Genomic DNA, 25984 nt, shown 5'->3' with positions numbered 1-25984 from the left:
AACAATAAACTGCATAGAAGAAAACATAGGTACTAAACTTATGAACCTTGGATTCAAAAAGGATTTTATGTATTTGACCTCAAGGCAAGTAAAAGCTAAAATAAATGAAAGGGACTATCCACTAAAAAGCATCTGCACAGCAAAGGAAACCACTAGCAAAATAAAGAGGCAACCAACCCAATGGGTGAACAACACCTCTGATAAGGGGCTAATATCCAAACTATATGTGGAACTCATACAACTCAACAACAATAAAAAATCCAATTAGAAAATAGGCAGAGGACCTGAATAGACATTTCTCCAAAGAGTACATACACATGGCCAATAGACACATAAAAAGAGAAATGCAAATAAAACCACAATGAGATATCACCTCACATCTGTTAGAATGGCTGTCATAATAAGTGTTGGAGATGCTGTGGAGAAAAAGGAACCCTCATACACTGTTGGTGGGAATGCAGATTGGTGCAGCCGTTATGGAAGGCAGTGTGGAGGGTCCTCAAAATTTTAGGAATAGAATTATCATACTACCCAGCATGGTAGTATGCTGGGTATATACCAAAAATATTTGAAAACACTTATACATAAAGATATATGTGCTCCGATGTTCATTGCAGCTATATTTACAGTGGACAAGACATGGAAACAACCAAAGTGTCCTTAGATGCATGAAGGGATAAATAAGATATGGTATGCACACATAATGGAATACTACTCTGCCATAAGAAAAGATGAAATAGTGCCATTTGCAACAACGTAGACGGATCTTGAGATTATCATGCTAAGCGAAATAAGTCACCCAGAAAAAGCAGAGAACCATATGATTTCACTGATATGTGGTATGTAAACCAAAAACAACAAAAGAACAAGATAAACAAATGAGAAATAAAAACTCACAGGCACAGACAATAGTTTAGTGGTTACCAGAGTGTAAGGGGGATGGGGGGTGGTAGCTGAAGGTAAGGGGATCCAATAGGTGGTGATGGAAGAAGAACAGACTTTGGGTGGTGAATACACAATGTGATATATAGATGATGTATTACAGAATTGTACATCTGATATCTATGTAACTTTACTAACAATTGTCACTCCAATAAACTTAATTAAGAAAAAACAACAACAACAACAACAAAATCTGGGGTAACAATACTTATACCAGACAAAATAGACTTTAAAACAAAGGCTATAACAAGACACAAAGAAGGGCCCAGTATTCCCGCTTTTGGGTATTTATCCAAAGAAACGCAAAACACTACTTCAAAGGGACATGTGCATCTGTCTGTCTGTCTGTCTGTCTGTCTGTCTATCTATCTATTTTGCAGCATTATTTACAATAGCTGAGATATTGTGTCCATCAATGGATGAGTGGATAAAGAAGATGTAATACACACACACACACACATACACACACAATGGAATATTACTCAGCCATAAAAAATGAAATCTTGCATCTGCAACAACGTGGATGAACTTTGTGGGCATTGTGCTGAGTAAGTCAAACAGAGAAAGACAAATGCCATATAATTTCGTTTATATGTGGAGCATAAAGAACAAAATAAATAAACAAACAAAACTGTCACAAACTCATAGATACAGAGAACATTTTGATGGTTGCCAGCTGGGAGGAAGGTTGGAGAGATGGTCGAAAAAGGGAAAGGGATTAAGATGTACATATTGGTAGTTATAAAATAGTCATGAGGATGTAAAATATAGCATAAGGAATATAGTCAATATTTTAATAACTATGTATGGTATGAGATAGGTACTAGAGTTATTGGGATAATCACTTCGTAAGTTATATAAATGTCTAATCACTATGTTGTACACCTGAAACTAATATAATGTATACTATAATTAAATTGTTTAAATTATTAAAATAAACAAACTACTAAAAAAAATTTTTAAAAAGCAATTTTTCCAAATCCTCTAGATAAAAATTACAGACTATAATTTTTTAAAGTCTGTGCTCAAAACCTACATGGTAAATAGCTACTTGAAATCTATGTAATTTTACTAACAATTGTCACCTCAATAAATTTAATATAAATAAATAAATAAATAAATAAATAAATAAATAAAAAATAGCAATGAGTCTCCCAAAACATCAACTAAATTATTGAGATTAAATACCCTAAATTAATAGGATACCTACAAATGAATACCAATTATATTAAACTGGAAATACTTGCCTCTTTTTCAGCTTCTTTAAATGTAATTTCTTTCTCCTTTACTCGCTGCATAAACTTTTGTTTCAATACATCTTCTTCCCTCTGGCATTGATCATAGAACTCCTGTCTTTTGACTTCATAGATCTCTTGAAAACTACAAAGGAATTTTATTATTATTATATTAAAATGGTAATATAAATAAAAGTATAATGTAAAAGTATATATTATATATTAAGTCTCATGTAAAGATATTTACCAATATTCTTCCATGCATAGAAATGGAAATTTCTATATCATGAAATATAAAAAAATGAGGTAGGTGCAATATTGAATATAAGACAGTATACTAGAAATTTGAAAACAGTTACATCAGTGATTTCTAGTTCCCACAACTTTTTATGATATCATATTTCTTTACATCTTTTCACAATAAAATTTGGGAAAACCTCTTGTTCTCAAAATAATTAAAATTTTAAAAGCCCAGTATCTTTCAAACTATGGTTTATTTAAGGTAGCTAATTCAATTTTGGTTGTCTTCAAAGTACCATAACTAATATAACTAGATTATATGACTATCATGTTTTTGCAGCACAAATCCTATTCATCTTCAATATGGCTGAATACACCTACTTTCCAACTATTTTCATTTTATTTCCGTAATATTATACTGTTGTTTTTCCTCTTTCCTCCATCCAACTCTCAATATTTATTGCCTCCTTCTCAATATCCTTTGCCAGCCTTTGCCAATCTTTGCTACTATTTGTCAATTTTCTTCCTAAATGTCTCTTTTGGATATACACATTATCATATACATATACTGGATACACATATTTCAGAATCTAAATGATTCCTTGCATTATGTTTCTCCTAATAATGTTCTCCATCTAACTTTGAAGATGATTGAAAAACATAAAATTCAGGATAACTCAGGATATGAGAAGTACAGTTATTTCACAAATGATTGTATCTCATGAATGTAGGAACTTTGTAAATCATCCATTAGCTTGTTCAAGAAAAATCTCTACTCACCTAACTGGCTGGTTGTCTGGGCCTACATCAGTGAAGCCAATTCTCTGCAGTTTACAGCACCTATAACGTCCATAATGCAGGGTGTGAGTTTGTTCTTTTAGGTCTTCCATATTTGTACAAAGAAGCATGTCCCGGAGCTTAACAAAATCACAGTGATTTTCATTTTCCACTGGGTAGGGAAATAATAAAGCCACAACACATCATCAATCCCTAGCATTCAAGATGTTTTATTAAATAAATGCATGCATGAAAAACATATTTAAAATAACAACTAAGAGATCATTCTGATTAATAGTTATAATTGCTTTAACCACGTAACTATGAGGTATGACAATTAAGTTTTCTAGACTCATTCCAGAAAAAGTACCACATACCTCATTGATGAATATCACTATGGTCACCTTTGAAGTGCTCCCCTGGGGAAGCTATGCACCAACACCAGTGCCTAGTCCACCCTTCAAAGCAATTTTGGAATTTTTTTTTTTCTGAAATAGCCATCAGAACTGTTGTCGTATTACCCTACATGTCCTGAATGTCATCAAAATGTCGGACTTCCGGAAAAATGGCTGAGTGAGGTGAGCCTCTGTAAAGCTCCCCTGGAATTTTCAAAGAATTGAACAACAAAAACTCCACAAAGGACTCCCTGCACAGCAGACAGGCAAGACGAAGAGCCCCACTACCAAAATCACCTACAGGTGGGAGATTCGCGTGAGTCGGGGGAGGAGGAAACGGAGAAGTGCGCGGAGACGGAGCTGCATGGGCGCAGGACGCAGACCTAGCTCAGTGCTCTGAGCTCGCTGCTTCCCGGAACCACCGCAGCAGCGGAAGAGGGAAGAGCTCGGACTGCTAGGGCTCCACCAGGGCTCCACAGGGCTGAGGGGACAGCATATAACACGGCTGAACCCAACGCTCACGGCAGAGACCTCGGAGAAAAGACTGAGGGAAAAAGGCTGAAAACGGTGGTTTAAGCCTGCACTGCCGAGCAGAGAACGGAGCCTTAGGCACTGAGACTAGCCGCCCCCTCCCTCCAATCCCAGAGCACGCCCCGCCCCCACCTGCCCAGTGCTAGAAGCGAAACAGTAGCAGTGTCAGGTCAAAACAACAGAAAATTTGCTATTTAGAGAACTGTGACCGCAGACACAAATTCATAGCCCAACTAGTTCCAGCAAAGGGGAGAGAGCTGTGGAAGCAGGACCGGCTGTGGTGGTGGTCGCCGCCATTGCTCTGGGCCACCTCTCACAACTCACCCCGCCCATGACCCCACCTATCTGGGCGGATACCTGCAGGAGTAAACAGAACTGCTGAAACATACGGGCTCTGAATCAGGAGCTGGAAGAGCTTTGGAACATCAAAAGCTCTCCGCATACCCACCGGGACACTGCGCCCTGTGACCTAGACGAACTATTAACAGAGGAAAAGCCCGTCTCCCAGGGAATCCCCCCATTGTGTGAGAAGTTGGAATAGTGCAGAGAAAACATAGCACTACCGTGTGGGAGAAGAAAAATAAGTTGCAGTTGGAGAAATAATAAAATATTCTACCAACAAGTACTGGCAAACAAAAGAAAGACCACTTCCTATCAACCTGTTGCAGAAGTCACTCCTGTAGATGTCTAGGAAGAGAAATAGTAAACCAGTAATCACCATGAATAACCAAGGCAACAAGACAGCTCAGAAAGAAAGTGAAAAATCTCCAGAGAAGGCACTTAAAGATACAGAAATATGTGACTTAAGTGACAGAGAATTCAAGATTGCAGTTCTGAAAAAACTCAACAAGATACAAGAAAGCACAGATAGGCAGTTAAATGAACTCAGAAACTCAATCAAAGAACAGCATGAGCATTTTACGAAAGAGATTGAAATCTTAAAAAAGAACCAAATAGAATTTCTGGAGATTAAGAACTCAATAGAAGAAATTAAGAATGAAATAACCAGCTTAGGTAGTAGAGTTGACCAGATGGAGCAAAGAATCAGTGACATCGAAGATAGAAACCTGGAAATGACACAAATTGAAGAAGAAAGAGACTTGAGACTTAAAAGAAATGAAAGAACTGTACAAGAACTTTCTGACTCCATCAGAAAGAGCAATATAAGAATAATGGGCATACCAGAAGGAGAAGAAAGAGAGAAGGGAACAGAGAATATATTCAAACAAATTGTCGATGAGAACTTCCCAAATTTGTGGACAGAACTGGACCCTCGAATCCAAGAAGCAAATAGAACACCTAGTTACCTCAATCCCAACAGACCTTCTCCAAGGCACATTGTATTGAAGATGTCTAAAATCAACGACAAAGAAAGAATCCTCAAGGCAGCCAGGGAAAAGAAGACGGTAACTTACAAAGGAAAGCCCATTAGATTATCATCAGATTTTTCAGCAGAAACTCTACAAGCCAGGAGGGAGTGGAACCAAATATTCAAACTATTGAAAGAGAGAAACCATGAGCCAAGAATAATATATCCAGCAAAGATATCCTTTAGATATGAAGGAGGAATAAAGACCTTTCCAGACATACAGAAGCTGAGGGAATTTTCTAATACACGACCTGCACTACAAGAAATACTAAAGGAGGCTATTCGACCACCATCAACAGGGACAATTTGTGGCAACCAAAACTCAAAAAGGGGGAGAGTAAAGGCCTGAACCAGAATATGGGAATGGAGAAAGTAAGCATGCTGAAGAAAATGGAATACTCTAATTATCAAACATTCTTTTACATAAACTTAAGGGTAACCACTCAAAATAAATCCAGAACTGAAATATATACTGAAATAAAAGAAGAAAAAGAGGGAAATATCATAGAATACCACCACACAGACATAATAGACAACAACAAAAAGGCAAAGAAACAATGGAGACACAGCCTTACCAGAAAACTAAAGATAGAATGACAGGAAATCCTCACATATCAATAATCTCCCTAAATGTAAATGGACTGAACTCACCAATAAAAAGGCACAGAGTAGCAGATTGGATCAAAAAACTAAACCCAACCATATACTGTCTCCAAGAGACACATCTCAGCTACAAGGACAAGCATAGACTCAAAGTGAAAGGGTGGAAATTGACACTCCAAGCAAATGGTACCCAGAGAAAATCAGGTGTAGCCATAATGATATGAGATGAAACAGACTTCAAGGTGAAAAAGATAACAAGAGACAAAGATGGACATTTCATAATGGTGAAGGGGACTGTACAACAAGAAGACATAACAGTCATCAATATTTATGCCCCTAATCAGGGAGCACCGAAATACACCAAGCAACTACTAACAGAACTAAAGGGAGAAATTGACCAAAACACAATTATACTAGGGGACTTAAATACATCATTGACAGCTATGGATAGATCATCCAAACAGAAAATAAATAACGAAATAGTAGCCCTAAATGACACATTAGATGAAATGGACATAATTGACATTTATAGAGCACTTCATCCTAAAACATCAGACTACACATTCTTTTCTAGTGTACATGGAACATTCTCAAGGATAGACCATATATTGGGACATAAAATCAGTCTCAACAAATTTAAGAAGATTGAAATCATACCATGCATATTCTCTGATCACAAGGCTTTGAAATTGGATATCAACTGTAAAAAGAAAGCGGGGAAAAACACAAATACATGGAGATTAAATAACATACTTTTAAAGAAGGACTGGGTCAAAGAAGAAATTAGAGGAGAGATCAAAAGATACATAGAAACAAATGACAATGAAAATACATCCTACCAAAATTTTTGGGATGCAGCGAAAGCAGTTTTAAGAGGGAAATTTATCTCATTACAGGCCTATCTCAAGAAACAAGAAAACTCCCAAATAAATAACCTCATGTTACACCTTAAAGAACTAGAAAAAGAAGAACAAGTAAAACCCAAGGTCAGCAGAAGAAAGGAAATAACAAAAATTAGAGCAGAACTAAATGAAATAGAGAACAAAAAGACAATAGAAAAAATTAATGTGACAAAGAGCTGGTTCTTTGAAAAGATTAACAAAATTGACAAACCCTTGGCTAGACTTACTAAGATAAAAAGAGAGAAGACACTGATTAACAAAATCAGAAACGTAAAAGGGGAAGTTATCACGGACACCACAGAAATACAAAGGATCATCCAAGAATACTATGAAGGACGATATGCCACCAAATTCGACAACCTAGAAGAAATGGACAAGTTCTTAGAAACATATAGCCTTCTAAGGCTGAACCATGAAGAACTGGAAAATCTAAACAGACCGATTACCAGTAATGAAATTGAATCAGTCATCCAAAACCTTCCCAAAAGCAAAAGTCCGGGACCAGATGGCTTCACTAGTGAATTCTACCAACCTTCAAAGAGGATCTAACCAATCCTGCACAAACTCTTCCAAAAAATTGAAGAAGAGACAGTACTCCCTAACTCATTTTATGAGGCCAACATTACCCTGATACCAAAACCTGGTAAGGACAGCACAAAAAAAGAAAACTATAGACCAATATCTCTGATGAATACCGATGCAAAAATCCTAAATAAAATTCTAGCAAATCGAATACAACAATGCATTAAAAAGATTATTCATCACGACCAAGTGGGGTTCATCCCCGGGGCACAAGGATGGTTCAACATACGCAAATCCATCAATGTGATACATCACATAAACAAAATAAAGGACAAAAATCATATGATTATATCAATTGATGCAGAAAAGCATTTGACAAGATACAACATCCATTTATGATTAAAACACTTAATAAAATGGGTATAGAAGGAAAATACCTTAACATAATAAAGGCCATATATGACAAGCCCTCTGCTAATCTCATAATTAATGGAGAAAAACTGAAGCCCTTTGCTCTACGTTCAGGAACACGACAGGGATGTCCCCTATCACCTCTGCTTTTCAACATAGTGTTGGAAGTCCTTGCCAGAGCAATCAGGCAAGAGAAAGAAATAAAAGGCATCCAAATTGGGAATGAAGAAGTTAAATTATCACTCTTTGCAGATGACATGATGCTATATATAGAAAACCCTAAAGACTCCACCAAAAAGCTATTAGAAACAATCAACGAATACAGTAAAGTTGCGGCTACAAAATCAACGCACAAAAGTCCATTGCCTTCCTATATACTAACAATGAAATCTCAGAAAAGAAATACAAAAAACAATTCCTTTTGCAATTGCAGCAAAAAGAATAAAATACCTAGGAATAAACTTAACCAAGGATGTGAAAGACCTATATGCTGAAAACTATAAGACATTTTTGAAAGAAATTGAAGAAGACACAAAGAAATGGAAAGACATTCCGTGCTCATGGATTGGAAGAATCAACATAGTTAAAATGGCCATATTACCCAAAGCAATATACAGATTCAATGCAATCCCCATCAAAATCCCAATGGCATTTTTTAAAGAAATAGAACAAAAAATCATCAGATTTGTTTGGAACCACAAAAGACCCCGAAGAGCCAAAGCAATCTTAAGGAAAAAGAACAATAATGGAGGTATCACACTTCCTGACTTTGGCTTGTACTACAGGGCTACAATAATCAAAACAGCATGGTATTGGCAGAAAAACAGACACATAGACCAATGGAATAGAATTGAGAACCCAGAAATAAAACCACATAAATATGGACAGATAATTTTTGACAAAGAAGCTAAAAACATACAATGGAGTAAAGACAACCTCTTCAATAAATGGGGCTGGGAGAATTGGATAGCCACGTGCAAAAGAATGAAACTGGACTGCTATTTGTCACCATGTACCAAAGTTAATTCAAAATGGATCAAAGACTTAAGCATAAGACCTGACACAATAAACTGCATAGAAGAAAACTTAGGTACTAAACTTATGGACCTTGGGTTCAAAGAGCATTTATGAACTTGACTCCAAAGGCAATGGAAGTAAAAGCTAAAATAAACGAATGGGACTATATGAAATTTAAAAGCTTCTGCACAGCAAAAGAAACCATTGACAAAATAAAGAGGCCACCAACTGAATGGGAGAAGATTTTTGCAAACAGTGCCTCCGATAAGGGGCTAGTATCCAGAATATACAAGGAACTCATGCAACTCAACAACAAAAAAACAAACAACCCAATTGAAAAATGGGCAGAGGACTTGAAGAGACATTTCTCCAAAGAGGACATACAAATGGCAAATAGACATATGAAAAAATGCTCAACATCACTAATCATCAGAGAAATGCAAATCAAAACCACAATGAGATATCACCTCACCCCAGTCAAAATGGCTATCATCAACGAGACAAATAGTAACAAATGTTGGAGAGGCTGTGGAGAAAAAGAAACCTTCATACAGTGTTGGTGGGAATGCAGACTGGTGCAGCCGTTATGGAAGGAAGTGTGGAGGTTCCTCAAAGAATTACAAATAGAATTGCCATATGACCCAGCAATCCCTCTCCTGGGTATCTACCCAAAAAATCTGAAAACATTTATACCTAAAGACACGTGTGCTCCAATGTTCATTGCAGCTTTGTGTACGGTGGCCAAGACATGGAAACTACCAAAATGTCCTTTGATAGATGAATGGATAAAGAAGTTGTGGTATATATACACAATGGAATACTATTTGGCAGTAAGAAAAGATGATATAGGAACATTTGTGACAACATGGATGGATCTTGAGAGAGTATTGCTGAACGAAACAAGTCAGACAGAAAAAGCAGAGTACCATGTGATTTCACTGATATGTGGTATATAAACCAAAAACAACAAAAGAACAAGACAAACAAATGAGAAACAGAAACTCATAGACACAGACAATAGTTTAGTGGTTGCCAGAGGGTAAGGGGAATCGAATATATCGTGATGGAAGGAGAACTGACTCTGGGTGATGAACACACAATGAGAGTTATAGATGATGTAATACAGAATTGTACACCTGAAATCTATGTAATTTTACTAACAATTGTCACCCCAATAAATTTAGTTTAAAAAAAAATGTCTTCCTTTCAGTATTATCTTTACCTTCAGGTAAAGAAAGAAGTCATTGGGGGCCAGATCAGGTGAGTGCAGAGGGTGTTTCAATATTGTTATTTGTTTACTGGGTAAAAACTCCCTCACAGACAGTGCCGTGTGAGCTGGTGCATTGTCATGATGCAAGATCCATGAATTGTTGGTGAAATGTTCAGATCATCCAATTTTTTCATGCAGCCTTTTCAGCACACCAAAATTGATTAACTGTTTGTCCAGTTGGTACAAATTCATGATGAATAATCTCTCTGAGATCAAAAAAGTTAGCAACATCATGGCAACAAGTTCTCAAACTTAATTGTCAGTCTTTGTATGGTTAATGGTACATGCTAATTATAGACAGTTTATTTATAGACCAGAAATTTTGCTTTAAATTTATTAGCCAAAGAACAAATATGAAACAGTGAAGTAACATGTTATATTATATCGTTATATGGTATAAGTTTTCATTAATAATTATATTTGTATTTTACAAACTACCCTCAAGGTATTTTACAGAGCACTAACAAAAAATATAATATACTTTCACCACAGTAAATTATTTCATTAAATTAAATCTGCTAACACAAAAATTTTTTCTTTTTCCACTTATATTTTTTTAATTTATTGGGGTGACAATTGTTAGTAAAATTACATAGATTTCAGGTGTAAAATTCTGTATTACATCATCTATAAATCCTATTGCGTGTTCACCACCCAGAGTAAGTTCTCCTTCCATCACCATATATTTGATCCCCCTTACCCTCATCTCCCACCCCCCAACCCCCTTACCCTCTGGTAACCACTAAACTATTGTCTGTGTCTATGAGTTTTTGTCTTGTTTGTTTCTTGCTTTCAGTATGAACAATGTTTTGTTTTGTTTATTAAAGTTTATTGGGGTGACAATGGATTAGTAAAGTTACATAGCTTTCAAGTGTATAATTCTGTAATACATCATCTGTATATCACGTTGTGTGTTTACCACCCAGAGTCAGTTCTCCTTCATCACCATATATTTGACCACTTTTACCCTCATCTACCATCCCCCTCCCTTTTTACCCTCTGGTAACAACTAAACTATTGTCTATGTCTATGAGTTTTTGTTTCTTTGTTTGTCTTGTTCCTTTGCTGCCTTCAGTTTTATCTCACATATTATTGAAATCATATGGTTCTTGACTTTTTCTGTCTGACTTATTTCACTCAGCATAATAATCTCAAGATCCATCCACATTGTCACAAATGGTACTATTTCATCTTTTTTTTTTACGGCAGAATAGTATTCCATTTTGTATCTGTACCACATTTTTATCCAATCATCTATTGAAGGACACTTTGGTTGTTTTGATGTCTTGTTCACCATAAATAAAGCTGCAATGAACATTGGAGCACAAGTCTTTACGGATAAATGTTTTCAGATTTTGGGGGTATATAACCACGAGAGGGCACTGGTGGGTCATATGGTAATTCTATTCTTAAATTTTTGAGGAACCCTACACTGCCTTCCATAGCGGCTGCACCAGTCTGCATTCCCACCAACACTGTATGAGGATTCCTTTTTCTCCACAGACTCTCCAACACTTGTTATTATTTTTCTTGTTGATGATAGCCATTCATTTAAACTCTAGTATTTAGGTTTCAATTTTGTTCAAAGTACTTTTTTTCAAAGGACTTTCCAACATCTTGAATGTGATGGCTCATGCATAGAGAAGTAATATGCATATGGAAGATCGGGGCAAATGAGGAGGTTCTGTCCAGCCTCTGTGGGTTGTTTCCTAAAACACTATCCAGCAAAGTGATATAAGAATAAATCATAATCAAAATAAGCACTAGCTTAAATGAAACAGAATCTGTGCTTCTTATTAGCAACTGTTATTATACTACTTAGCAACAGTTACCAATATTGGCTCAAGTTAAAATGATATTTTGAGACTTTGATAATATGCATATTAATAACATAATCAGTCCAGAGCAAGCCTAGCCTGCTCACTATCATCATATTTACCTTGTATAACTCCCCAAGGGTAATGACGGCCTCTGACCATCCTTTTTCCAACTTTGACCTCATCCGTACTCCCTGCTACAGCAAAAGGTAAGTGTCCCTAGAAATGAAAAGAAATTTTATTATGTTCCCTTATACCAACATAACATACTCTGTTACTCTTATTTCTGTTATGGAAATAACAGAGACAAGAATAACATAATAAGTTTATTCAAACAAGGGATCTACCCTGCCTCAGATTTTATGACTTGGCAGAAAATATGAGTAAATTGATTTCTGCAAGCATTAGTGTCAGGTCACGCACACAATTGAAAACTGTCTACTGAGTAGAGCCTAAAGCAAGACATTATGCTTATGCTGTGGGAAATACAAAGAGAAAAGATTTTTAGTAGATATATCATTTTTCTCACATTATCTTTACCCTGAAACACAAAGATAAGGTCAGGGAAATAATATACAAATCACTTTTAAATTCAGTGTTAAGTTAAAAAACAAAGTATAAGAATAACTATAATTAGTTAATGTATACACAATATAAAGTATATTAATAAATAGTGCTATATAAATTCTAAATACAATGATGGAAGGGTCATTTTGGATAGTGAGTGTCAGGGGAAATCTAAAAAATGAGGTCAACTAAGGGAGATTTGGGAAGAAGATAAACAAAGTAGGAAGGGTAATCATAGGTTAAGGATAAGGTTTTGAATAGGATGCAGAACACAGGATATTAATGATCTGTCAGAAGCTATATAGATTGTGAATAGAAGAGTTGACTATACAGATGATGTTTAAAGTAAAAACTATTTAGCATCGTGTTATATATTTAACAGTTAACAGTAGTATATTAATTACTTTTGGTGAAAAATTATTCTCTATGTGTTTCTCAGGGTAAAATTAGATAAGAGAGATCAAAATACTTAAGACAAGATCTAAATAAAATACAGTGTAGAAAGACAATTAAAATCTTTACATTACTCAGCTTTTTAATTTAAAAATCTTAGTTTTTGATATCTTAAAATAGAGTATGAAAACCAAGAAAAGATAAATAAAAAAAAACGGCATTAACATTTACTTGTTATTCTCTAGACCCTGTGTTTTAGGCACTTCACAAAGAACACCCACTCTCATATTTCCTATTCAACATTCAACTTAGTACTAGAAGTCTTAGCCAGAGTAATTAAGAAAAAAATAATGAAAAGAGAAATAAAAGGCATACAAATCAGAAAGAATTAGTAAACTGGGTATTCTTGCTTTATTCTTTATATTAGATGAAAGCTTACAACTTTTCACTGTTGTGTATGATGTTAGTTGTAGAGTTTTCATGAGTGATTTTGTTATGTTGAAGTATGAAGTGTGATCAGACAATATGGTGAATGTTTAAATAGAAAATTGTATTACAGGAAAAGACACATTGCCATTAATACCCCTCAAAATACTCCTCCTTGGTTCAAGCACACTTATCCCATCATTCTTGCCACTTTCTGAAGCAGTTCGGAAAGTCTTCTTTCACGAAAGTATATTTGAAAACTTTTATAATAAAACATATTTACTGGCAAACCCCCAAAAGTAATTTACAGGAGAATTAAAACCAATGTCTGTAATCCTCCTAAAACTCTTAAAAGATATTAAAAAGGAACAAACACTCTCAAACTGATTCTATGAATCGTCAATGCCAAAGCCAAACAAAGTCACAAAGAAAAGAAAGCTATACACCAAACTCCCTCATAAATATTGATGCAAAAAAATATAAATAAAATGCAAGGAAACCAAACTCAAGAGCCTATTAAAATATTATACACACTGACCAAGTAGGTTTATTTCTGGAATGCAAAAACAGTTCATTGTATGAAAATCAATTCATGTAATCTGCCTCATGATAAATCTCACTTAATGCGTAAAGCATTTGCCAAAATTCAATACTTTTGGATCTTGAGAGAGTAATGCTGAGCGAAATGAGTCAGACAGAAAAAGCAGAGAACCATGTGATTTCACTGATATGTGGTATATAAACCAAAAACAACAAAAAAACAAGACAAACAAATGAGAAACAGAAACTTATAGAAACAGATAATAGTTTAGTGGTTGCCAGAGGGTAAGGGAGGTGGGGGGTGGGGGGTGGGAGATGAGGGTAAGGGGAATCAAATATATGGTGATGGAAGGAGAACTGACTCTGGGTGATGAACACACAATGGGATTTATAGATGAAGTAATACAGAATTGTACACCTGAAATCTATGTAACTTTACTAACAATTGTCACCCCAATAAATTTATAAAATAAAATAAAATAAAATAAAATAAAATAAAAAAAGACTCAACAAACTAGGAATAGAAGGAAACTATGAGGTCTGATTTAAAAAATAAGGTGAACGTGGGTGGCCAGATGGCTCAGTAGGTTAGAGTGTGAGACCTGAATAACAAAGTTGCCAGTTTGATTGCCACATGGGTCAGTGAGCTGCATCCTCCACAATTAGATTGAAGACAATGAGTTGTCGCTGAGTTGCCAGAGGGGCAGCAGGATGGTTAGAGCAGGAGCTCTTTTTTTTTTTTTTTTTTTACAATTTATTTTTTAAATTTATTGGGGTGACAATTGTTAATTTCAGGTAACTCCATTTCATGTATAAATGTTCCTATATGATCTTTTCTTACTGCCAAATAGTATTCCATTGTGTATATATACCACAACTTCTTTATCCATTCATCTATCGAAGGACATTTTGGTTGTTTCCATGTCTTGGCCACCGTACACAAAGCTGCAATGAACATTGGAGCACACGTGTCTTTAGGTATAAATGTTTTCAGATTTTTTGGGTAGATACCCAGGAGAGGGATTGCTGGGTCATATGGGAATTCTATTCGGAATTTTTTGAGGAACCTCCACACTGCCTTCCATCACGGCTGCACCAGTCGGCATTCCCACCAACAGTGTATGATGGTTCCTTTTTCTCCACAGCATCTTCAACAATTGTTACTATTTGTCCGGTGGATGATAGCCATTCTGACTGGGGTGAGGTGATATCTCATTGTGGTTTTGATTTGCATTTCTCTGATGATTAGTGATGTTGAGCATTTTTTCATATGTCTATTTGTCATTTGTATGTCCTCTTCGGAGAAATGTCTCTTCAGATCCTCTGCCCATTTTTCAATTGGGTTGTTTGTTTTTTTGTTGTTGAGTTGCATGAGTTCCTTGTATATTCTGGATATTAGCCCCTTATCGGAGGCACTGTTTGCCAAAATTTTCTCCCATTCAGTTGGTGGCCTCTTTATTTTGTCAATGGTTTCTTTTGCTGTGCAGAAGCTTTTAAGTTTCATATAGTCCCATTCGTTTATTTTAGCCTTCACTTCCATTGCCTTTGGAGACAAGTTCATAAAATGCTCTTTGAACCCAAGGTCCATTAGTTTAGTACCTATGTTTTCTTCTATGCAGTTTATTGTGTCAGGTCTTATGCTTAAGTCTTTGATCCATTTTGAATTAACTTTGGTACATGGTGACAAATAGCAGTTCAGTTTCATTCTTTTGCACATGGCTATCCAAGTCTCCCAGCACCATTTATTGAAGAGGCTGTCTTTGCTCCATTGTATGTTTTTAGCTTCTTTGTCAAAAATTATCTGTCCATATTTATGTGGTTTTATTTCTGGGTTCTCAATTCTATTCCATTGGTCTATGTGTCTGTTTTTCTGCTAATACCATGCTGTTTTGATTATTGTAGCCCTGTAGTACAAGCCAAAGTCAGGAAGTGTGATACCTCCATTATAGTTCTTTTTCCTTAAGATTGCTTTGGCTCTTCGGGGTCTTTTGTGGTTCCGAAAAATTTGATGATTTTTTGTTCTATTTCTTTAAAATATGCCATTGGGATTTTGATGGGGATTGCATTGAATCTGTATATTGCTTTGGGTAATATGGCCATTTTAACTATGTTGATTCTTCCAATCCATGAGCACGGAATGTCTTTCCATTTCTTTGTGTCTTCTTCAATTTACTTCAAAAATGTCTTATAGTTTTCAGCATATAGGTCTTTCACATCCTTGGTTAAGTTTACTCCTAGGTATTTTATTCTTTTTGCAGCAATTGCAAAAGGAATTGTTTTTTGTATTTCTTTTTCTGAGATTTCATTGTTAGTATATAGGAAAACAATGGACTTTTGTGCGTTGATTTGTAGCCAGCAAATTTACTGTATTTGTTGATTGTTTCTAATAGCTTTTTGGTGGAGTCTTTAGGGTTTTCTATATATAGCATCATGTCATCTGCAAAGAGTGATAATTTAACTTCTTCATTCCCAATTTGGATGCCTTTTATTGTTTCTCTTGCCTGATTACTCTGGCAAGGTCTTCCAACACTATGTTGAAAAGCAGAGGTAATACGGGACATCCCTGTCGTGTTCCTGAACGTAGAGCAAAGGGCTTCAGTTTTTCTCCATTAATTATGAGATTAGCAGAGGGCTTGTCATATATGGCCTTTATTATGTTAAAGTAATACCCATTTTATTAAGTGTTTTAATCATAAATGGATGTTGTATCTTGTCAAATGCTTTTTCTGAATCAATTGATATGATCATATGATTTTTGTCCTTTATTTTGTTTATGTGATGTATCACATTGATGGATTTGCGTATGGTGAACCACCCTTGTGCCCCTGGGATGAACCCCACTTGGTCGTGATGAATAATCTTTTTAATGCATTGTTGTATTCCATTTGCTAGAATTTTGTTTAGGATTTTTGCATCTGTATTCATCAGAGAAATTGGTCTGTAATGTTTTTTGTGTGTGTGTGTTGTCTTTACCAGGTTTTGGTATAAAGGTAATGTCGGCTTCATAAAATGAGTTAGGGAGTACTGTCTCTTCTTCAATTTTTTGGAAGAGTTTTAGCAGGATTGGCATTAGATCCTCTTTGAAGGTTTGGTAGAATTCATTAGTGACGCCATCTGGTCCCGGATTTTCGCTTCTGGGAAGGTTTTGGATGACTGATTCAATTTCGATACTGCTGATCAGTCTGTTTAGATTCTCCAGTTCTTCATGGTTCAGTCTAGGAGGGCTATGTGTTTCTAAGAACTTGTCCATTTATTACAGGTTATTGAGTTTGGTGGCATATAGTCTTTCATAGTATTCTGGATGATCCTTTGTATTTCTGTGGCATCTGTGATAACTTCCCCTTCTTCAATTCTGATTTTGTTTATTAGTGTTTTCTCTCTTTTTATCTTAGTGAATCTACCGAAGGGTTTATCAATTTTGTTAATCTTTTCAAAGAACCAGCTCTTTGTCACATAAATTTTTTCTATTGTCTTTTTGTTCTCTATTTCATTTAGTTCTGCTCTGATATTTGTTACATCCTGTCTTCTGCTGACCTAGGGTTTCATTTGTTCTTCTTTTTCAGTTGTTTACGGTGTAACGTGAGGTTATTTATTTGGGATTATTTCTTTCTTGAGGTAGGCCTGTAATGATATAAATTTCCCTCTTAAAACTACTTTAGGGACTTCCGGAAAAATGGCGGCGTGAGTTGAGCCACTGTAAAGCTACCCTATAATTTACAAAGAATCAAACAACAAAAACTCCACAAAGGACTCCCTGCACAGCAGACAGGCAAGACTAAGAGGCCCAGTACCGACTGAAATCAACTACAGGTGGGAGATTCGCGCAAATGGAGGGAGGAGAAAAGGGAGAAGTACGCGGAGACGGAGCCGCGCGGATGCAGGACGCAGACCTAGCTCAGTGCTCCGAGCTCACTGCTTCCCGAAACTACCGCAGCTGCGAGTGAGGGAAGAACTCGGACTGCTAGGGCTCCGCCAGGGCTTCACAGGGGTGAGGGGACAGCATATACCACAGCTGAACCCAATGCTCACGGCAGAGACCTCGGAGAAAAGACTGAGGGAAAAAGGCTGAAAACGGTGGTTTAAGCCTGCACTGCCGAGCAGAGAACGGAGCCTTAGGCACTGAGACTAGCCGCCCCCTCCCTCCCCTCCCAGAGCTCGCCCCGCCCCCACTTGCCCGGTGCTAGAAGCGAAACAGTAGCAGTGTCAGATCAAAACAACAGAAAATTTGCTATATTTGAGAACTGTGGGCGGCAGACACAAATTCACAGCCCAACTAGTTCGGGCAAAGGGGAGGAAGCCATGGAAACAGGACCGGCTGCAGTGGTGGTTGCCGCCATTGCTCTGGGCCACCTCTCACAACTTACCCCACCCCTGGCCCCACCTATCTGGGTGGATCCCTGCAGGAGTAAACAGAACTGCTGAAACATACGGGCTCTGAATCAGGAGCTGGAAGAGCTTTGGAACATAAAAAGCTCTCCGCATACCCACCGGGACACTGTGCCCTGTGACCTAGACGAACTATTAACAGAGGAGAAGCCCGTGTCCCAGGGAATCCCCCCATTGTGTGAGAAGTTGGAATAGTGCAGAGAAAACATAGCACTACCGTGTGGGAGAAGAAAAATAAGTTGCAGTTGGAGAAATAATAAAATATTCTACCAACAAGTACTGGCAAACAAAAGAAAGACCGCTTCCTATCAACCTGTTGCAGAAGTCACTACTGTAGATGTCTAGGAAGAGATAGTAAACCAGTAATCGCCATGAATAACCAAGGCAACAAGATAGCTCAGAAAGAAAGTGAAAAATCTCCAGAGAAGGCACTTAAAGATACAGAAATATGTGACTTAAATGACAGACAATTCAAGATTGCAGTTCTGAAAAAACTCAACGAGATACAAGAAAACACAGATAGGCAGTTAAATGAACTCAGAAACTCAATCAAAGAACAGCATGAGCATTTTACGAAAGAGATTGAAATTTTAAAAAAGAACCAAATAGAATTTCTGGAGATTAAGAACTCAATAGAAGAAATTAAGAATGAAATAACCAGCTTAGGTAGTAGAGTTGACCAGATGGAGCAAAGAATCAGTGACATTGAAGATAGAAACCTGGAAATGACACAGATAGAAGAAGAAAGAGACTTGAGACTTAAAAGAAATGAAAGAACTCTACAAGAACTTTCTGACTCCATCAGAAAGAGCAATATAAGAATAATGGGCATACCAGAAGGAGAAGGAAGACAGAAGGGAACACAGAATATATTCAAACAAATTGTCGATGAGAACTTCCCAAATTTGTGGACAGAACTGGACCCTCGAATCCAAGAAGCAAATAGAACACCTAGTTACCTCAATCCCAACAGGCCTTCTCCAAGGCACATTGTATTGAAGCTGTCTAAAATCAACGACAAAGAAAGAATCCTCAAGGCAGCCAGGGAAAGAAGACGGTAACTTACAAAGGAAAGCCCATTAGATTATCATCAGATTTTTCAGCAGAAACTCTACAAGCCAGGAGGGAGTGGAACCAAATATTCAAACTATTGAAAGAGAGAAACCATGAGCCAAGAATAATATATCCAGCAAAGATATCCTTTAGATATGAAGGAGGAATAAAGACCTTTCCAGACATACAGAAGCTGAGGGAATTTTCTAATACACGACCTGCACTACAAGAAATACTAAAGGAGGCTATTCGACCACCATCAACAGGGACAATTTGTGGCAACCAAAACTCAAAAAGGGGAGAGTAAAGGCCTGAACTGGAATATGGGAATGGAGAAAGTAAGCGTGCTGAAGAAAATGGAATACTCTAAATATCAAATTTCCTTTTACATAAACTTAAGGGTAACCACTCAAAATAAATCCAGAATTGAAATATATACTGAAATAAAAGAAGAAACAGAGGGAAACATCATAGAATACCACCACACAGAAATAATAGACAACAACAAAAAGGCAAAGAAACAATGGAGACACAGCCTTACCAGAAAACTAAAGATAGAATGACAGGAAATCCTCACATATCAATAATCACCCTAAATGTAAATGGACTGAACTCACCAATAAAAAGGCACAGAGTAGCAGATTGGATCAAAAAACTAAACCCAACCATATGCTGTCTCCAAGAGACACATCTCAGCTACAAGGACAAGCATAGACTCAAAGTGAAAGGGTGGAAATTGACACTCCAAGCAAATGGTACCCAGAGAAAATCAGGTGTAGCCATAATGATATCAGATGAAACAGACTTCAAGGTGAAAAAGATAACAAGAGACAAAGATGGACATTTCATAATGGTGAAGGGGACTGTACAACAAGAAGACATAACAGTCATCAATATTTATGCCCCCAATCAGGGAGCACCGAAATACACCAAGCAACTACTAACAGAACTAAAGGGAGAAATTGACCAAAACACAATTATACTAGGGGACTTAAATACATCATTGACAGCTATGGATAGATCATCCAAACAGAAAATAAATAACGAAATAGTAGCCCTAAATGACACATTAGATGAAATGGACATAATTGACATTTATAGAGCACTTCATCCTAAAACATCAGAATATACATTCTTTTCTAGTGTACATGGAACATTCTCAAGGATAGAGCATATATTAGGACATAAAATCAGTCTCAACAAATTTAAGAAGATTAAAATCAGACCAAGCATATTCTCTCATCACAAGACTTTGAAATTTGATATCAACTGTAAAAAGAAAGTAGGATAAAACACAAATACATGGAGATTAAACAACATACTTTTAAAGAAGGACTGGGTCAAAGAAGAAATTAGAGGAGAGATCAAAAGATACATAGAAACAAATGACAATGAAAATACATCCTACCAAAATTTTTGGGATGCAGCGAAAGCAGTTTTAAGAGGGAAATTTACCTCATTACAGGCGTATGTTAAGAAACAAGAAAACTCCCAAATAAATAACCTCATGGTACACCTTACAGAACTAGAAAAAGAAGAAAAAGTAAAACCCAAAGTCAACAGAAGGAAGGAAATAATAAAAATTAGAGCAGAACTAAATGAAATAGAGAACAAAAAGACAATAGAAAAAATTAATGTGACAAAGAGCTGGTTCTTGAAAAGATTAACAAAATTGACAAACCCTTGGCTAGACTTACTAAGATAAAAAGAGAGAAGACACTGATTAAAAAAATCAGAAACGTAAAAGGGGAAGTTATCACGGACACCACAGAAATACAAAGGATCATCCAAGAATACTATGAAGGACTATATGCCACCAAATTCAACAACCTAGAAGAAATGGACAAGTTCTTAGAAACATATAGCCTTCCAAGGCTGAACCATGAAGAACTGGAAAATCTAAACAGACCGATCACCAGTAACGAAATTGAATCAGTCATCCAAAACCTTCCCAAAAGCAAAAGTCCGGGACCAGATGGCTTCACTAGTGAATTCTACCAAACCTTCAAAGAGGATCTAGTACCAATTCTGCACAAACTCTTCCAAAAAATTGAAGAAGAGACAGTACTCCCTAACTCATTTTATGAGGCCAACATTACCCTGATACCAAAACCTGGTAAGGACAGCACAAAAAAAGAAAACTACAGACCAATATCTCTAATGAATACCGATGCAAAAATCCTAAATAAAATTCTAGCAAATTGAATACAACAATGCATTAAAAAGACTGTTCATCAAGACCAAGTGGGGTTCATCCCCGGGGCACAAGAATGGTTCAACATACGAAAATCCATCATTGTGATACATCACATAAACAAAATAAAGGACAAAAATCATGATTATATCAATTGATGCAGAAAAAGCATTTGACAAGATACAACATCCATTTATGATTAAATCACTTAATAAAATGGGTATAGAAGGAAAATACTTTAACATAATAAAGGCCATATATGACAAGCCCTCTGCAAATCTCATAATTAATGGAGAAAAACTGAAGCCCTTTGCTCTACGTTCAGGAACACGACAGGGATGTCCCCTATCACCTCTGCTTTTCAACATAGTGTTAGAAGTCCTTGCCAGAGCAATCAGGCAAGAGAAAGAAATAAAAGACATCCAAATTGGGAATGAAGAAGTTAAATTATCACTCTTTGCAGATGACATGATGCTATATATAGAAAACCCCAAAGACTCCACCAAAAAGCTATTAGAAACAATCAACGAATACAGTAAAGTTGCCGGCTACAAAATCAACGCACAAAAGTCCATTGCCTTCCTATATACCAACAATGAAATCTCAGAAAAAGAAATACAAAAAACAATTCCTTTTGCAATTGCTGCAAAAAGAATAAAATACCTAGGAATAAACTTAACCAAGGATGTGAAAGACCTATCTGCTGAAAACTATAAGACATTTTTGAAAGAAATTGAAGAAGACACAAAGAAATGGAAAGACATTCCGTGCTCATGGATTGGAAGAATCAACATAGTTAAAATGGCCATATTACCCAAAGCAATATACAGATTCAATGCAATCCCCATCAAAATACCAATGGCATATTTTAAAGAAATAGAACAAAAAATCATCAGATTTGTTTGGAACCACAAAAGACCCCGAATAGCCAAAGCAATCTTAAGAAAAAGAACAATAATGGAGGTATCACACTTCCTGACTTTGACTTGTACTACAGGGCTACAATAATCAAAACAGCATGGTATTGGCAGAAAAACAGACACATAGACCAATGGAATAGAATTGAGAACCCAGAAATAAAACCACATAAATATGGACAGATAATTTTGACAAAGAAGCTAAAACATACAATGGAGCAAAGACAGCCTCTTCAATAAATGGTGCTGGGAGAATTGGATAGCCACGTGCAAAAGAATGAAACTGGACTACTATTTGTCACCATGTACCAAAGTTAATTCAAAATGGATCAAAGACTTAAGCATAAGACCTGACACAATAAACTGCATAGAAGAAAACATAGGTACTAAACTTATGGACCTTGGGTTCAAAGAGCATTTTATGAACTTGACTCCAAAGGCAATGGAAGTAAAAGCTAAAATAAACGAATGGGACTATATGAAACTTAAAAGCTTCTGCACAGTAAAAGAAACCATTGACAAAATAAAGAGGCCACCAACGGAATGGGAGAAGATTTTTGCAAACAGTGCCTCCAATAAGGGACTAGTATCCAGAATATACATGGAACTCATGCAACTCAACAACAAAAAAACAAACAACCCAATTGAAAAATGGGCAGAGGACTTGAAGAGACATTTCTCCAAAGAGGACATACAAATGGCAAATAGACATATGAAAAATTGCTCAACATCACTAATTGTCAGAGAAATGCAAATCAAAACCAAAATGAGATATCGCCTCACCCCAGTCAGAATGGCTATCATCAACAAGACAAATAGTAACAAATGTTGGAGAGGATGTGGAGAAAAAGGAACCCTCATACATTGTTGGTGGGAATGCAGATGGTGCAGCCGTTATGGAAGGCAGTGTGGAGGTTCCTCAAAGAATTACAAATAGAATTGCCATATGACCCAGCAATCCCTCTCCTGGGTATCTACCCAAAAAATCTGAAAACATTTAGAGATAAAGACACGTGTGCTCCAATGTTCATTGCAGCTTTGTTTACGGTGGCCAAGACATGGAAACAACCAAAATGTCCTTCGATAGATGAATGGATGAAGAAGTTGTGGTATATATACACAATGGAATACTATTCGGCAGTAAGAAAAGATGATATAGGAACATTTGTGACAACATGGATGGATCTTGAGAGTGTAATGCTGAGCGAAACAAGTCAGGCAGAAAAAGCAGAGAACCATGTGATTTCACTGATATTTGGTATATAAACCAAAAACAACAAAAGAACAAGACCAACAAATAAGAAACAGAAACTCATAGACACAGACAATAGTTTAGTGGTTGCCAGAGGGTAAGGGGGAGCGGGTGGTGGGGGGTGGGAGATGAGGGTAAGGGGGATCGAATATATGGTGATGGAAGGAGAACTAACTCTGGGTGATGAACACACAATGGGATTTATAGATGATGTAATGCAGAATTGTACACCTGAAATCTATGTAATTTTACTAACAATTGTCACCCCAATAAATTTAATTTTAAAAAAAAAGTCCATTGCCTTCCAAGATAGTAACAATGAAATCTCAGAAAAAGAAAAAATCCTAAACAAAATTATAGCAAATCAAATACAACAATGTATTAAAAAGATTTTTCATCTGGGTTCATTCCCATGGCACAAGGATGGTTCAACATCTACAAATCCATCAATGTGATACATCACATAAACAAAATAAAGGACAAAAATCATGATTATATCAATTGATGCAGAAAAAGCATCTGACAAGATACAACATCCATTTATGATTAAAACCTTTAATAAAATGGGTATAGAAGGAAAATACCTTAACATAATAAAGGCCATATATGACAAGCCCTCAGCTAATCTCATAATTAATGGGGAAAAACTTAAGCCCTTTGCTCTCCGTTCAGGAACATGACAGGGTTGTCCCCTATCACCTCTGCTTTTCAACATAGTGTTGGAAGTCCTTGCCAGAGCAATCAGGCAAGAGAAAGAAATAAAAGGCATCCAAATTTGGAATGAAGAAGTTAAATTATCACTCTTTGCAGATGACATGATTTTCTATATAGAAAACCCTAAAGACTCCTCCAAAAAGCTATTAGAAACAATCAACAAATACAGTAAAGTTGCTGGCTACAAAATCAACGCACAAAAGTTCATTGATTTCCTATATGCTAACAATGAAATCTCAGAAAAAGAAATACAAAAAACAATTCCTTTTGCAATTGCAGCAAAAAGAATAAAATACCTAGGAATAAACTTAACCCAGGATGTGAAGGACCTATATGTTGAAAACTATAAGACATTTTTGAAAGAAATTGAAGAAGATACCAAGAAATGGAAAGACATTTCGTGCTCATGGATTGGTAGAATCAATATAGTTAAAATGGCCATATTATCCAAAGCAATATACAGATTCAATGCAATCCCCATCAAAATCCCAATGGCATATTTTAAAGAAATAGAACAAAAAATCATCAGATTTGTTTGGAACCTCACAAGACCCTGAATAGCCAAAGCAATCTTAAGAAAAAAGAACATACTCCCTGACTTTAGCTTGCACTACAGAGCTACAACAATCAAAACAGCATGGTATTGGCAGAAAAATAGACACATAGCCCAATGGAATAGAATTGAGAACCCAGAAATAAATCCACATAAATATGGACAGATAATCTTTGACAAAGAAGCTAAAAACATACAATGGAGGAAGGACAGCCTCTTCAATAAATGGTGGTGAGAGAACTGGATAGCCACGTGCAAAAAGAATGAAACTGGACTGCTATCTGTCACCATGTACCAAAATTAATTCAATATGGATCAAAGACTTAAGCATTAGACATGTCACAATAAACTGAACAGAAGACAACATAGGTACTAAACTTATGGACCTTGGGTTCAAAGAGCATTTTATGAATTTGACTCCAAAGGCAATGGAAGTAAAAGCTAAAATAAACGAATGGGACTATATGAAACTTAAAAGCTTCTGCACAGCAAAAGAAACCATCAACAAAATAAAGAATCAACCAACTGAATGGGAGAAGATTTTTGCAAACAGTGCCTCCGATAAGGGGCTAATATCCAGAATATACAAGGAACTCATGCAACTCAACAACAAATAAAACAAACAACCCAATATGGATGGATCTTGAAAGTATAATGCTAAGCAAAATAAGTCAGACAGGAAAAGCAGAGAACCATATGATTTCACTGATATGTGGTATATAAACCAAAAACAACAAAAGAACAAGACAAACCAATGAGAAACAAAAACTCATAGACACAGACAATAGTTTAGTCGTTACCAGAGGGTAAGGGGGGTGGGGGGTGGGAGATGAGGGTAAGGGGGATCAAGTATATGGTGATGGAAGGAGAACTGACTCTGGGTGGTGAACACACAATGGGATTTATAGATGATGTAATACAGAATTGTACACCTGAAACCAGTGTAACTTTGCTAAAA

At 36.4% G+C, this 25984-nt stretch overlaps 1 protein-coding gene across 1 annotated transcript in view; it reads right to left on the bottom strand.

The window, feature by feature from the left end:
* The window catches only part of SEPTIN14 (septin 14), a 45821-nt gene that overhangs the window by 8969 nt on the left and 10868 nt on the right, over positions 1-25984 (bottom strand). The window contains exons 5-7 of the mRNA XM_074326717.1: positions 12154-12250; positions 3198-3366; positions 2190-2322 (exon numbers count right to left, since the gene is read on the bottom strand). Coding sequence (XP_074182818.1) covers positions 2190-2322; positions 3198-3366; positions 12154-12250 — 399 coding nt within the window. The remainder of the gene's footprint in view (positions 1-2189; positions 2323-3197; positions 3367-12153; positions 12251-25984) is intronic.

This window comes from Rhinolophus sinicus, linkage group LG03 (assembly GCF_036562045.2).
Source record: "Rhinolophus sinicus isolate RSC01 linkage group LG03, ASM3656204v1, whole genome shotgun sequence".
NCBI classification, from domain to species: domain Eukaryota; kingdom Metazoa; phylum Chordata; class Mammalia; order Chiroptera; family Rhinolophidae; genus Rhinolophus; species Rhinolophus sinicus.
The sequence above is the reverse complement of the archived record's forward strand: the minus strand, read 5'-3'. Positions and strand labels throughout refer to the sequence as shown.